This window comes from Dendrobates tinctorius, unplaced genomic scaffold (genome assembly GCF_039654945.1).
Source record: "Dendrobates tinctorius isolate UK_male_01 unplaced genomic scaffold, ASM3965494v1 ptg000120l, whole genome shotgun sequence".
NCBI lineage: Eukaryota > Metazoa > Chordata > Amphibia > Anura > Dendrobatidae > Dendrobates > Dendrobates tinctorius.
In genome coordinates this window covers 9,529,905-9,544,585 of record NW_027361788.1, presented here as the reverse complement: position 1 = coordinate 9,544,585, position 14,681 = coordinate 9,529,905, and the positions used below count along the sequence as shown (strand labels likewise).

The 14,681-nt window shown below is 44.9% G+C and overlaps 1 protein-coding gene across 1 annotated transcript in view; it reads right to left on the bottom strand.

The window, feature by feature from the left end:
* The window catches only part of WDR38 (WD repeat domain 38), a 55,959-nt gene that overhangs the window by 17,574 nt on the left and 23,704 nt on the right, over positions 1-14,681 (bottom strand). Inside the window, exons 3-6 of the mRNA XM_073590720.1 lie at positions 11,207-11,323; positions 9,449-9,546; positions 8,796-8,876; positions 704-826 (exon numbers count right to left, since the gene is read on the bottom strand). Of these exons, the coding sequence (XP_073446821.1) occupies positions 704-826; positions 8,796-8,876; positions 9,449-9,546; positions 11,207-11,323 (419 nt within the window). The remainder of the gene's footprint in view (positions 1-703; positions 827-8,795; positions 8,877-9,448; positions 9,547-11,206; positions 11,324-14,681) is intronic.

Genomic DNA, 14,681 nt, shown 5'->3' with positions numbered 1-14,681 from the left:
CACATAATAAATACTAATGTAAAAATATAAAATTATTTTTCTGAATGTTGATTCAGTCAAATGACATTCAGAATCAGGAGGAAAACAAATACACCTTCCCTTATTCCTTCCCATCTCTTAGTTGAACTTGATGGACATGTGTCTTTTTGAGCCTCTGTTATTGGGATTGATGGAGATCCCAGCTGGCTGTCCTTCAGCAATTAAACACTTATAACCCAACCCTTAGATAGGTGATAAATGTTCTAAGTGGGAAATCCAGATAAAGAACGGAGAATTCATTAAGGCCCCCATACACATTAGACTACCACTAGCCAAACGCGCTGATATCGATGTATTCGGACAACAGTTGAACGTGTATGGTGGCGCCAGTTGACTGATTGTCAGGAGAGATGTTGATTGTGCATGTCCGATTTCAGACTGCCGATTGCATTGTTTTCCCTGAGATAAACCGCTGGCCAACTGGTCAGTTGGCCACTATCTCATAAAAAACACAGGAGGCCAAACAAGTCCTCCTGTGTATGGGAGAGTAGGCCGAGATTGCTGTTGGCTGAACGGTTGGCCAAGCATTCTTCTGCCATCTAATGTGTACGGCCGGCTAGAGAGCTCAAGACTAGCTCACACCAAACGTGTTCATAACACTATTTGTTCACTGCCCGATAAATGAGGGCCAGAGTTTAGAAATACGCAAGCCATATTCTCTTACCAACATCCCAGAAACAGAGAAGCTCACACAGCTGATATTTCCTGTATGTCCTTTCAGAGTTCTGTCTGATGCATCATTATGGAGACTCCACACTCTGACGGTATAATCCCAGGAGCCTGTGGCCTGCAATTATCATTAAAGAAATGAGAGCACCGCATTGTAATATGACATAGATTTTTAGAACTTTAGCCTTAAAAAGTAGCTAAAAGCTTAGTGTGAGACAGACTAAGACTGGGAAAAAAACTGTTGCACTCTAGAAATAGCATGGGGCTGTATCTGTTGTTACATGAGAGACCTGAGCAGAGCATGTATGGGAGAGCAAAACATAGCGTGATTATGGATGGGAGAACTGAGCTGAGCATGTGTATGGGAGAAACGAGATGAACATGCATTTACGGTATTTATTTTATTATGCTTTTGCTTATATAACGCCATTAATTCCACAGTTATACATACCTCATCATCACTGTCTCACAACCTACATTCCCCTACCAGAATGTCTTTGAAATGTGGGAGGAAACCCATGCAAATCCTTTGTTGGATTTGAATCTAGGACCCCAGCGCTGCAAATCAACAGTTCTAACCACTGAGCCATCGTGCCACCCTGTATATGAATATATATGACAGAGCCAAGCGGAGTGTGCATGTGAATGGAAGAGTTGAAACGAGTTGCATGCACACTGGGGAGCCCAGCCAAGCATGTATTGTATATGGTGGAGCCGAGCTGAATATGCATGTGTAAAGAACTCAGTATGCATGTGTATGGTGGAGCCAAGTCGAGCATGCATGTGTGCTGGGTAGTTGAGCTGAGTAAACATGTGAATGGGAGTTCAGAACAGGGTATGCATGTGTATAGCGGAGCTGAGTCAAGAGTGAATGTGTATGACAGAAGCCAAGTTGTGCATGCATGTGTATGAAAGAGAATGGGGCAGAGTATGTATGCGATTGGAGGCTATGAGACAAGCATGCCTGTATATGTGTGAGCTAGCATGCATGTGTAACAAGGTGGCACGGTGTGGTAGCCATGGGCGAGCCCACTAGATCAGTGGTCCCCAACCTTTTTTGCACCAGGGACCGGTTTCAAGCAAGACCATTCTTCCATGGCCCTGCAGGGCGGGGATGGAGGTGTGGCAGGGGCGGGGCTTTGGTCATAAGGGGGTGGGGCTATGGATGCGGTTGTAGTTTAGCAGTGCATACTTATTTAATTATAACATTTATAATGTGACTCAACTCACCATAGGTTTTGAATGAGTGGGAGCACCTGGCTTGTTTCTTTGTTTCGGTGGTCAGGTGGACCACTGTCCCTTGTCTATGGTACATTTCACTATATATGTGTTGTACCTTTCATATTGTATTAATTCACTAGATGTAATATTATTAGTATTTCTATCTGTGATTTTTTTAATATTGATGAGAGTTGGGGAATTTCGGGACATTATATTTGGACGCCTTTGTAGGGGGTGGGGTTTATTTTTTTTCTGCCCCTTTGTGAGCACACGCTATTGACAATAGGATGCGCCACCCTTTTTTATTGTGATCGGGGTGTCACTTGTCAGCGGTTGTTTTGCTGACAGCATTAGGGCGGTACCGTTACTGAATTGTCACTGGACTCGGGGCATTATTTGAATAAGTCCCCGCTCCGCTCATTGTAAGTGCGGCATAACTTCTGGAGGCGGGCCGATTGATGGATACTTGTCAGCGCTCTTTTCCTAATAGGTCGGCACCGCCGTATGATCGTCCCCGGAAGTGGGGCATTAATTTGCTCCGCAAACCGGAAAGTGTGGCATTCATGCTGGAGGCGGGTTGACTCACAAATGTCACAGTAAGTGGGGCATCCGCCAAGATTTTACCAGAAGTGGGGCATTCCCCTCCATTGGGATACGCTCTATACCCATGATGCTTTGTGTTTGTGACGTTTGTGGGGGCGTGGTTAGTGCCAATCTTGCCAAGCGTCACAGGGAAGTTATACTATCTAATGGTGGACGATCGGCATACTAGACATGAGTGAGTACACATATGTGATACATGATTTAATCAATTGATTGTGACAATGGGTGTGTGAACCATATAAATATGCCCTCTTTCCTCCGCTCTCTGCAGACAGCAGATAGCATTGAGAGCAGGATGTATGTCTCTTAGCTTTAGCACCATGGCACTTTTAAACAAGTTAGTCCCCTGAAGAGTTACTTGGATGAAACGCGTTGGTACGCTCCTTTAAGGGAAAGTGCAGGGCATGTGCAATATAGGGTTAGCTGTAGACTGCCCTTGTAAGGGCAGGAGTCTGGGGGTCAGATGATGATTAGTTTGTGAGGGAATTGACAGGGTATTGTCTTCCCATCGCTGCCTTCCTGTATGTATACAGAGTACCCTTGGAGACTCCTGACCGTCTGCATAAATTGGTGAGATTGTTCCTTTTTTTTTATATCTCATCAATTTGTACCATCGTGGCCTTTAACCTCTTTGGTCTATTTATATATATATGTGCAATTGGCTATGGCATTGTGTGCTAATTGTTAATCTATGCTGTATCCTTGATATAGATTGTTGCTTAAATTGCTACATTAGAAGCATCTATATTCCTGTATCATGTGGTTGGGTATTTTCAATTATCCTTTAGGGATTACCCATTAAACTGGCATTTTTTAACCACTATTGGGTGACACCATTGTTTTGGTACTTTTAAGTTACATATTAAAAGTTATATTTTATTTCACTCATTGCTGTATATATATTGTTTTTTTGGTGAGAAACAATTGTCATTTTTCTGACTGATATTGGCATTTTTTTGCTGTTTTTTCTCTGTTTCGGTGGCAGCACTGGGCTACTTGTACTGATGACCGTCACTGCTAATGATGATTGAAACCTACAAGGAAATAGAGCATTGAGCACTTAGAAAAAATTGTACTGGAGTACTGTACATGCTGATTATTTTCTAATCATCAGAAAATGCATGTGTGGTTCCCCCTGTCCTGTCCAGCTCTGTGTGGCTTCCCCTGTTGTATGCATGGCTCCCCTGTCCCATCCTTGTATACATGGCTCTGCTCACATGCTCCCATCCTTGTATACATGGCTCCGCTCCCACTCTCCCATCCTGTATACATGGCTCTTTTCCCACTCTCCCATCCTGTATACATGGCTCTGCTCTCACTCTCCCATCCTGTATGCATGGCTCCGCTCCCACTCTCCCATCCTGTATACATGGCTCCGCTCCCACTCTCCCATCCTGTATACATGGCTCCGCTCCTACCCTCCCATCCTGTATACATGGCTCTTTTCTCACTCTCCCATCCTGTATACATGGCTCTGCTCCCACTCTCCCATCCCGTATACATGGCTCTGCTCTCACTCTCCCATCCTGTATACATGGCTCTGCTCCCACTCTCCCATCCTGTATACATGGCTCTGTTCCCACTCTCCCATCCTGTATACATGGCTCTGTTCCCACTCTCCCCTCCTGTATGCATGGCTCCGCTCCCACTCTCCCATCCTGTATGCATGGCTCCGCTCCCACTCTCCCATCCTGTATGCATGGCTCCGCTCCCACTCTCCCATCCTGTATGCATGGCTCCGCTCCCACCCTCCCTCCCTTGTATATATGGCCCCGCCCCCACCCTCCCTCGCTTGTATATATGGCTCCGCTCCCACCCTCCCTCCCTTGTATATATGACTCCGCTCCCACCCTCCCTCCCTTGTATATATGGCTCCGCTTTCACCCTCTCACCCTTGTATATATGGCTCCGCTCCCACTCTCCCTCCCTTGTATATCTGGCTCCGCACCCACTCTCCCTCCCTTGTATATCTGGCTCCGCACCCACTCTCTCTCCCTTGTATTTATGGCTCCGCTCCCACTCTCCCTCCCTTGTATTTATGGCTCCGCTCCCACTCTCCCTCCCTTGTATTTATGGCTCTGCTCCCACTCTCCCTCCCTTGTATTTATGGCTCCACTCCCACTCTCCCTCCCTTGTATATATGGCTCCGCTTCCACCCTCCCTCCCTTGTATATATGGTTCCACTCCCACTCTCCCTCCCTCGTATATATGGCTGCGCTCCCACTCTCCCTCCCTTGTATATATGACTCCGCTCCCACCCTTGTATGTATGGCTGGGTTCCCTCATCCTCCCCCATCATACTCACCCTCCCGTCGCTGAACTTCCCTCCCTGCATCTCGCGGCGCTTCAGCTTCTTCCTGTGCGGAGTGGTCACGTGCTACCTCTCATTAAGGTCCATGAATATGGACGCCACGCCTATGGGATATGAGTGGCGTCCATATTCATGACCTTAAATGAGCGGTACACTTGACCGCTCAGCGCTGGATGAAGCCGCCGGGCCGACAGGGACTGCTATGCAGGGTATCAGCTGCTACTCAGCCGCCGGCTCCCCTTGTGTCCACGGACCAGCTAGAGCACTGCAACGGCCCGGTGCTGGGCCGCGGACCGGTGGTTGGGAACCCCTGCACTAGATAATAATAATCTTTATTTTTATATAGCGCTAACATATTCCGCAGCGCTTTACATTTTGCACACATCATCATCACTGTCCCCGATGGGGCTCACAATCTAAATTCCCTATTAGTATGTCTTTAGAATGTGGGAGGAAACCGGAGTGCCCGGAGGAAACCCACGCAAACACGGGGAGAACATACAAACTCCTTGCAGATGTTGTCCTTGGTGGGATCATAGTCAATGAGCACCCCGACCCTTTCACATGAAAAGGCAGTTCAAGTCCCATCCCTATGGCACAGTTGGTTACCTCTGGCAAACGGTTGCTCTCCATACTGGAACGGAATCCTCCGGATGCACCACAAGTCACACTTCTGTTTCTGAGCGGAGACCTCAGCATCCCAGCTTACCGTGGCTCTCAGACCTCGGGCTCCCTCGAAGCGGTGAGTGAGTTACCCTGTTCAGCCATGGCAAGTTGCCGACACTGACAGGGTTGTGATATCCACCCATTCGTGGGTGGGGTCACTTTCTGCTGCTCCACCCATTTCTTCTGATCAGGCTGAAAAGGCGGCAGCTTCTTCTTTGCCCGCACCCATTTCTGGCGGGCACTATTCACAGGGGGACGTGGCCCCCTTCCTTTTGGCGCCAAGTCTCTTCCATGATGCCCACGAAAGGTGGCACCATCCTCAGCTTTTGCGCCAACGGCCACCATCTTCTCGGCAGCAGTCAGCGCCATCTTTAAATCAACAGCCACCATCTTTGACTCTTTCACGACGGTCGCCAATTCACAAATCCTCTCTACCAGTCTTGCAGTTGTAGGCTGCTGGGGTCCATCATGCCAACTATGCCAAATGTAACAAGGTGGCATGGGGTGGTAGTCATGGGCGAGTTCACTAGATCACAGTGGGCACCCCAGCCCCTTGCACATGAAAAGACAGTTCAAGTCCCAGCCCTATGGCACAGTTGGTTACCTCTGGCATACGGTTGCTCTCCATACTGGAACGGCGTCCTCCGGATGCACCACACGTCACATTTTGGTTCCAACACTGGCAAAACTTTTAATAACAAGGAAATAATAGTTCCTGTGCTGTCCCTATCCAGCTATGCTGTTTCATCATTTCCTGTCCGGTTCCTAGGAGCAAACAGTCCTTGGGTAGGCACTTGCACAATCCTAGTGCCCGTTCCCACTGCCTGACAGTCCTCTGGCAGCACCTTTTCCCCTCCAGGGGTGTATTCCCCTCCCAGCAGTGGAGCACATCCTGCCTCAACCAAACCTGCCCAGGCTCTGCTTATAAAGCTGAAGTTTCCTGCTTCTTCCAGGCTGCTAATCCAGCCCCCTTTTGTTATTCTGTTCTAACCCTGAACTAATTATATACATGTTGTATAATACAGTACACTCACAATAGTACAATATCAGACATACAGACACATCAATAAAACAGTGATACACAATGTTAATACATTAACTTATAGCCAAACCGTCAGGGCAACGCATGGGGCACACACGCCGGGCATATAGGAGAGAGGAGGCATCTGAGAGTCCCCGCCACCTCCTTACACATGTGTAGCGTGATTAGAGGATAGTTGTGCACTGGGGAGCCAAGCAACAATATGTATGGGGGAGAGAAGTTGAGCATGCTTGTGTATCAGGGAGCTAAGAGCATGTATGTTTAGGGGAGATATCGGTCGGCTGAATAAGCATTTGGCTCTCTGCCTTCTAAGATGAATGGACACCCTCAGAATAAACTCAACTTTTTATAGAAACTATTACCCTGAAAGTCCTTGGCAGCCAAACCAAAGCCCTATGAACCTCCTCCTAACTACCAGCATCCTGATTAATAGTATATGTACATAATAGCACATAAACCAAATGCAATCACCGACGCCTCTTCTCCCTGAACCATATATACACTGCGTGCAGAATTATTAGGCAAGTTGTATTTGAGAGGATTCATTTTATTATTGAACAACAACTATGTTCTCAATCAACCCAAAAGACTCATAAATTTCAAAGCTTAATATTTTTGGAAGTTGGAGTGGGTTTTTTTTAGATTTGGCTATCTTAGGAGGATATCTGTTTGTGCAAGTAACTATTACTGTGCAGATTTATTAGGCAACTTAATAAAAACCAAATATATACCCATCTCATTTGTTTATTTTCACCAGGTAAACCAATATAACAACACAAAATTTAGAAATAAACATTTCTGACATTCAAAAACAAAACAAAAATATTAGTGACTAATATAGCCACCTTTCTTTACGATGACACTCAAAAGCCTTCCATCCATAGATTCTGTCAGTTGCTTGATCTGTTTACGATCAACATTGCATGCAGCAGCGACCACAGCCTCCCAGACACTGTTCGGAGAGGTGTACTGTTTTCCCTCCCTGTAGATCTCACATTTCATGAGGGACCACAGGTTCTCTATGGGGTTCAGATCAGGTGAACAAGGGGGCCATGTCATTATTTTTTCTTCTTTTAAATATTTACTGGCCAACCACGCTATGGAGTATTTGGATGCATGTGATGGAGCATTGTCCTGCATGAAAATCATGTTTTTCTTGAACGATATCAACTTCTTCCTGTACCACTGCTTGAAGAAGGTGTCTTCCAGAAACTGGCAGTAGGTCTGGGAGTTGAGCTTCACTCCATCCTCAACCCGAAAAGGTCCCACAAGTTCATCTTTGATTATACCAGCCCATAACAGTACCCCACCTCCACCTTGCTGGCGTCTGAGTCGGAGTGGAGCTCTCTGCCCTTTACTGATACAGCCTCGGGCCCATCCATCTGGCCAATCAAGAGTCACTCTCATTTCATCAGTCCATAAAACCTTAGAAAAATCAGTCTTAAGATATTTCTTGGCCCAGTCTTGACGTTTTATCTTATGTTTCTTGTTCAAAGGTGGTCGTTTTTCAACCATCCTTACCTTGGCCATGTCCCTGAGTATGGCACACCTTGTGCTTTTTGATACTCCAGTAACGTTGCAGCTCTGAAATATGGCAAAACTGGTGGCAAATGGCATCTTGGCAGCTTGACGCTTGGTTTTCCTCAATTCATGGGCAGTTATTTTGCGCCTTTTTTTTATCAACACGCTTCTTGCGACCCTGTTGGATATTTGCCATGAAATGCTTGATTGTTCAGTGATCACGCTTCAAAAGTTTAGCAATTACAAGACTGCTGCATCCCTCTGCAAGACATCTCACAATTTTTGACTTTTCAGAGTTCGTCAAATCTCTCTTCTGACCCATTTTGCCAAAGGAAAGGAAGTTGCCTAATAATTAAGCACACCTTATATAGGGTGTTGATGTCATTAGACCACACCTCTCCTCATTACAGAGATGCAAATCACCTGATTTACATAATTGGCAGTTGGCTTTCAAGCCTATACAGCTTGGAGTAGGACAACATGTATGAAAAGGATGATGTGATCAAAATACTCATTTGACTAATAATTCTGCACCCAGTGTAGACAATGCGATGAAGTTTTCCGATGCATCGCAGATTATTTTTTTTTAAACCAGTTATTTTTATTTAGGTTTCAAAAGATTTTAAACAATAAACAGTGGATATCAATATACATGTAACAATTCACATATCTTGTAGTAAAGCATCGCAGATTATACTATTGTCACTATAGGGCCGTACTTACGAAGCGAGAACCATCTGTGGAGAAAGCACCGCACTGAATGGCATCTTGATGTCCAACGTAAGTCTTACATCTCTGTCCGGTCTGATAAATAAATTATATAAATGGTAAATTTAGAAAAATGTACATTACCTGAGAGTGGTAGGTAGAGCAATAGTAGAACCCACTGTTAGGACCTATGTTGGGCCAATGTTTCCCTCATAGTGACTCTGCTGGATTAAGCAAAGTCGAGTGTGCTGCTGGTGAGTGACCAGCCAAAATGTGAGCTGTAGCTGAGGGAGAGATGTATTGGTTTTCTCTCTGAATGAACACTGTATGGGTCAGCTAGGAAAGCTGAGCAGTCTGTGTGTGCAGAGAACAGTGTGGAAGCTGCAGCCAGTGTGAACTGTGACTGTAGTTGAATACTTCTGATTGGCGCTGGATGCTACTGTATCTCAGGCTGAAGGGGATAACAAGACTGATGGGATTGTACCTCTTCAGTGTATGAAGTTTGCTCTGGGAGAGGTTTTGAATTCTTCTGAGTTTTATGGAAGCAATAAAACTGCACCTGTTTGTACCAAACCGCATTGCCTATGTGAACGGTACCTAATGCCTACCCAAGAGCGTGGAACCCTACAATATTTTCTTGCATGAGAATATAAATTTGGGGATCATACCTGCACTTCCCACAAGATGACAAGACGATCCCATCCGGCAGACAATAAATGTGTGCAATCTGGGCTGAAACTAACAGTTTCTACACTTTTTGAATGATCTGAAATAAAAAAGAGCTGATTAAAAAAAATGTTCGAATCAGAAATGATAGAAAACAATGGGAGCTGATAACGATGTTTTCATCCTGAAAACTCACTTGTCATCCGTATACAATCTGTTCTTTTCTGAAGCAAATATTAATAATATACACAACCATTTACAGTTTCCTATGTTACAAAATTGCAATGTATCAGTAAAAATCAGATGCTGTACTGAATTTCCGTATGGCATCTGATTTTTTTCTGCGCACTCAGACTTCAGTGGGTGAGTGTCATCCGATTTACAGAAGAAATTAGTGCATACTGTAAAAATTAAAAGTTGCAATGAATCCTTAAAAATCATGCAATACGGATGATCCATATGGCATGCGATTTATTTTTTTTGCTAGCCCATAAAACTTCTATGGGCAAGTCTCATCCGAAATACAGAAAACAGGTACATGCTGCAATTGTTTTCACGCAGACACTTATTCCATGTGAAAAAGCAGTCATCTGAACAGCCAAATTAAAAAACATTGGTTTCAGTGGTTGGACCGAACTTACGGATGAATCCTCAGAGTATTTTTCAATGTGCTGTTTTTATTGTTCAATGCAAATTCTGGAAATCCGCATTGGTTAAGGTACAGTTTTGCATCAGAAAAAGTAGAACCTGCAATTCCATGCACAAAAATTGGATATGCTGCATTTTATAATTCGCAACGCTGGTCAATTTCCACTTGGCTGAGTGTGCTTGTCCTAGCACATTGGTTACAGTTTGCCCATGTGTGGCCTGTCACGTGATCCAAAACACTCTCTTTTGAATGATCTCTAATTTAAATCCTGTTCCACCACGACCACAACTAGTGGCAGATAAGGGCAGATAAGTACGCCTGTGCGATGCCGGGGAGCCATGAAGCAAGAGGAGGGTAGCATCACAAGAAGATGGGAGGCGCCGGACCCGGACCTGTGACACCCCTTGGACCGGACCGTCCCCCCAAGTGAGTACAATGAAACTTATTTTTCTTATCTTTCAGGTCAGACCAGGGGCTTATCTACAGCATTATAGAATGCTGCAGATAAGCCCTGAAAGGCAGTGGCCGTATCTTATATCTGCCAAAACTGCTGACAGGTTCAATTTAATAAGGATATAGAGCAGACCTGGGCAAGGGGCGGCCCCCGGGCCGCATCCGGCCCGCCCACTGCCTGTGACTGGCCCGCAGAGGGGTCTGGGACTTCTCCACTTCCTGCTTTCCTCATGAATCATTCATGAGGAAAGCAGAAAGCAAAGGAGTCCCGGCAGACATGGCGGTGAGCGGAGGGAACCAGCCTCCTGAGAGCGCCACAGAAACATTGCCTCCAGCGCACCGCCCACACACCAGACCTGCGGCGCTGACTAGTCGAGGCTGGAGGGGGGCGTTGTCTGAGAGAGGGCAGCGTAGATGCCGTTGGTGGCATCTGCTTGCAGCAGTATAGATCACACCACACCTCCAACTCTGTGCTAAAACGTGCGGGCGTGGAGGCGTGGTGTGATCTATACTGCTGCAAGCAGACCAGTGACACTGTGGTGCAACGTAAGGCTAGCATCAATTAATTTAGACTGGGTCTGGACTGGGTGTTTACGAATTTTGAATTGTGAGACTCTTATCCTACACCTTATATTGCGGTGGACTTCTTCTAACATACCTTTTAACACATGAAGACAGTCCACAGTATCCAACCTCCATATTCGCACTGTACAGTCATGTGATGAGCTTGCAAACAAGGAGCCATCAGGGGAAAAGCAGCATGACTTCACTGGACCTACAGAGATACGCAGGGGGTCAGGGAGATTAGATTTCGTTAAATGAAATGAAAATTAAAAATATATATGAGCTTTATTTTACAACAAAATTTCACAACACTGCAAAAAACACTTAAAATTGCAAACAAGCAATGATAGAAACTAGACTCATAAGAAGGTCAAGCCCTTGCTGCTCCACAATAAGTGCTCGCTCTAAACCAGAGGGACACTGTAAGTAGATGGTAAATACTGAACATGCAGTATATAAGGCCTGTGATGTTACAGGTATTTAAGACGCTCTTTTTGCACACTGCACTAGCTTCCCCTGAGGAAGCCAGTTTCTCTGGCGACACGCATTGGGCTCACTCCTGCCCTTGCTTTCTCCACTGCACTCCACTTCCACCATTATGCCCTTGGGCTTATTTCAGGCACTTTAACCAGCCAATCTTCAATATACAGGTTGTATACCATCCCATCTCATTTGAGAGGGACAGAGATGCTTTAGACTGCTAATAGTATCTTGAGGTCCTAGGAAGTGGCCCCTTTCTTTGATTCATGAATCATAAATCGCTTTGATTCAGTGTGAATGCTAGGATTTTTCTGCTATATAAGCTTATTTTCTGGGCTCATTATCCAAGGTCCTCTTTAGTGGGCAATGTCAAGGGAGCTTTTTCGGATTAGTTAATATGTGCAGTTCTCAAGGAGGGTTCCAATACCAACATTAATTTGTGCATTGTATACTTAGCAAATCATTATTTTGGGGTTTCACTTCGTGCCTGTGACTTGCATTAGTTTGAAATCCTCTGCCTTATAGGCTGTGTGCACACGCTGCGGATTTTTCTGCGGTTCCGCAGCGGTTTTGGCCGCTGCGGACCCGCAGCAGTTTCTGCTGCGGTGTACAGTACCATGATTCCCTATGGGAATCAAAAACCGCAGTGCAGACGGTGCAGAATTTTCCGCGCGGATTATCTGCGGTTTTCAATCCGCAGAAAGAATTGACATGTCAATTCTTTCTGCGGATTCTCCTGCGGTTTGCCATCTCCTCTATTGAGGAGATGAAAACCCGCAGGGCAAAACCGCAGAGCAATCCGCAGGTAAAACCGCAGGTCTTTTGACCTGCGGTTTCACCTGCGGATTTTACAAAATCCGCGCGGATGAATCCGCACCTAATCCGCAGCGTGTGCACACAGCCTTATACTGCATGTTCAATATTTACCATCTACTTACAGTGTCCCTCTGATTGAGAGCGAGCACTTATTGTGGAGCAGCAAGGGCTTGACCTTATTATGGGTCTAGTTTCTATCATTGCTTGTTTGCAATTTTAAATGTTTTTAAAGTGTTTTTTGCAGTGTTGTGAAATTTTGTTGTATAATAAAGCTCATATATATTTTTATGAGACTATTGGGTGATCCCTGTTTTGTGCATGTTCTTTTCTTTATGGTGTTTAGCTGGTTGCTTAGCATGCATTAGGTGATCCCTAACAGTGGTGCCCTCCTACATCCTTACATTTACATAACACAAAAATTAACCAATAACCTTTCTGAATTACCGTATCTGGTGATGACATCCACAGCTCAAAATTAGGCCTCTCTGGCAATCAACTTGGAAGGCAACGTGTGATACATAGTTATTTGCAAAGTTTTTAGTTTTTACAAATATACCCATGTAAGAACAAGAGACTTATCCTTTAAGGAAGATCTGTCACCATAGCAAAAGTGTCCAGTTTTTGCTCATATTTTATTACCACAACTCCCCTGAGTATTCCATTTTTTGTATTTTTTTAAATCCACCATTTGGTTCTAGAGATGTGAGCCTTTTTATGTAGTGCTACTTTTTAATGGTCTTTACAAGAGGGTGTGGCTCACCGGGTAATTATGCAGAGCAGCCTAAAGATATGCCCTCAAGGAATCCTGTGAGTAACACCCCTAATCTAAATACGATAAATACCATAAAAATTGTTTGTTGTTCTGTACTGTAGAGAGATGGACCAGAGAGATCGAGTAACTGTCAGTGAACACTGCCATCTGCTGGACCAAACTGACAGTGAAAGTAAAAAAAAAGAAAGAATTGTGTTAGCAGGAACCAAGAAGGAAGTACATGGTCCCCAGGGGAAGTTATAAAAGAACGACACCAGGTCAGGTGACACCTGTGTTGCAGTGACTAGAGATGAAAGGCCTGGCCAGGCTGAGAAGAGGGAGTTGGCGCCACCATCGCCACAGAAGAGTCCAAGAGTGGTTATATGCTGGAGAAGACCTGAGTTGTGCCCCGCTCCAGTGGAAGGCTAAACAAGGCCCGTGGGACGCTGCCGCCGAGTTACTGGGATGTGCTTGGAGAGTGAGACTGTCACGGTTCCACCCTTCAGGGTTTCTGGAATGCAATTACTGACAGCTCAGCCGTCCAACCCGGTACAGGGGCGTGCTGAAGCTGTCAGTACTTTGATTGACAGCATGGCCATCCTATCTGGTTCAAGGGCGTGCTGAGCTGTCAGTTGTTGATGAGAGCTCGACTAGCCAATCTGTGACTGGGAGGCCTCGCCTGTCTCAGTTGTTCTCTGTCCCTGGTAATTGCAGTGCCTACTTAACTGAGCAACTTCCCAGACCACTGCCAGGTGTACATTCAACAAGCGAGGTTTGTGCTTCCCTGTGCCTTGAATTCTGTTAATCCCTGCCACTATGAGCATTATTTAAATTGTGCTAATGTGATTAACGCAGTGGAATACTTTTACCGCATTCATGTTGTTACATTTACAAAGCGGTTTCACTCTTGCTCTCTTGATAACTGGCTATGTTTCTGCTTTTATATTAATGGGTTAACCCTTGCCAAATCCTTTCATTAGGTGCACTTTGCTAAAATACGTTAATTTGATTAATGAGTAAGATACATCCTTATGCACTTTTTGCGACAGATTTCCCCTACTTATTTAAGTGTTGTGGAATAAACCTATTATCGGTTACTATAAAATATACAACAAGGGGATTTTTTATTAGTGAATTGAGATTCTAATTTAAGTACAATTCTGTGTTATTTATGCCTGTCTATGCCTACATTAGCAATGATACTCTGTTTATAATTTTTTGTTTAATAAAATTTTTCATGTTTTGCTAAAACTCTTTTGATCCCTTATTCTTGCATAATTGTCTTGATAAAGGGAAATTTTGGTGATATATGCTTGATCTGCTGCCTGACCTTGGACTTCGTTCTGACCATCCGCCTGTTTAACCCCTTCTGCTCCAATCTGTTATCCTCCCGGTACTCTGACCTCGGAACGTTAAATGACTATGCTTTTGCCTCTTCCTTCTGTTTATGAAGTACCCTCCTGGCTTCTGACCTTGGACTCCTTGACCACTCTGATTCGTGGCTTGAACGTGAGAAGTGACT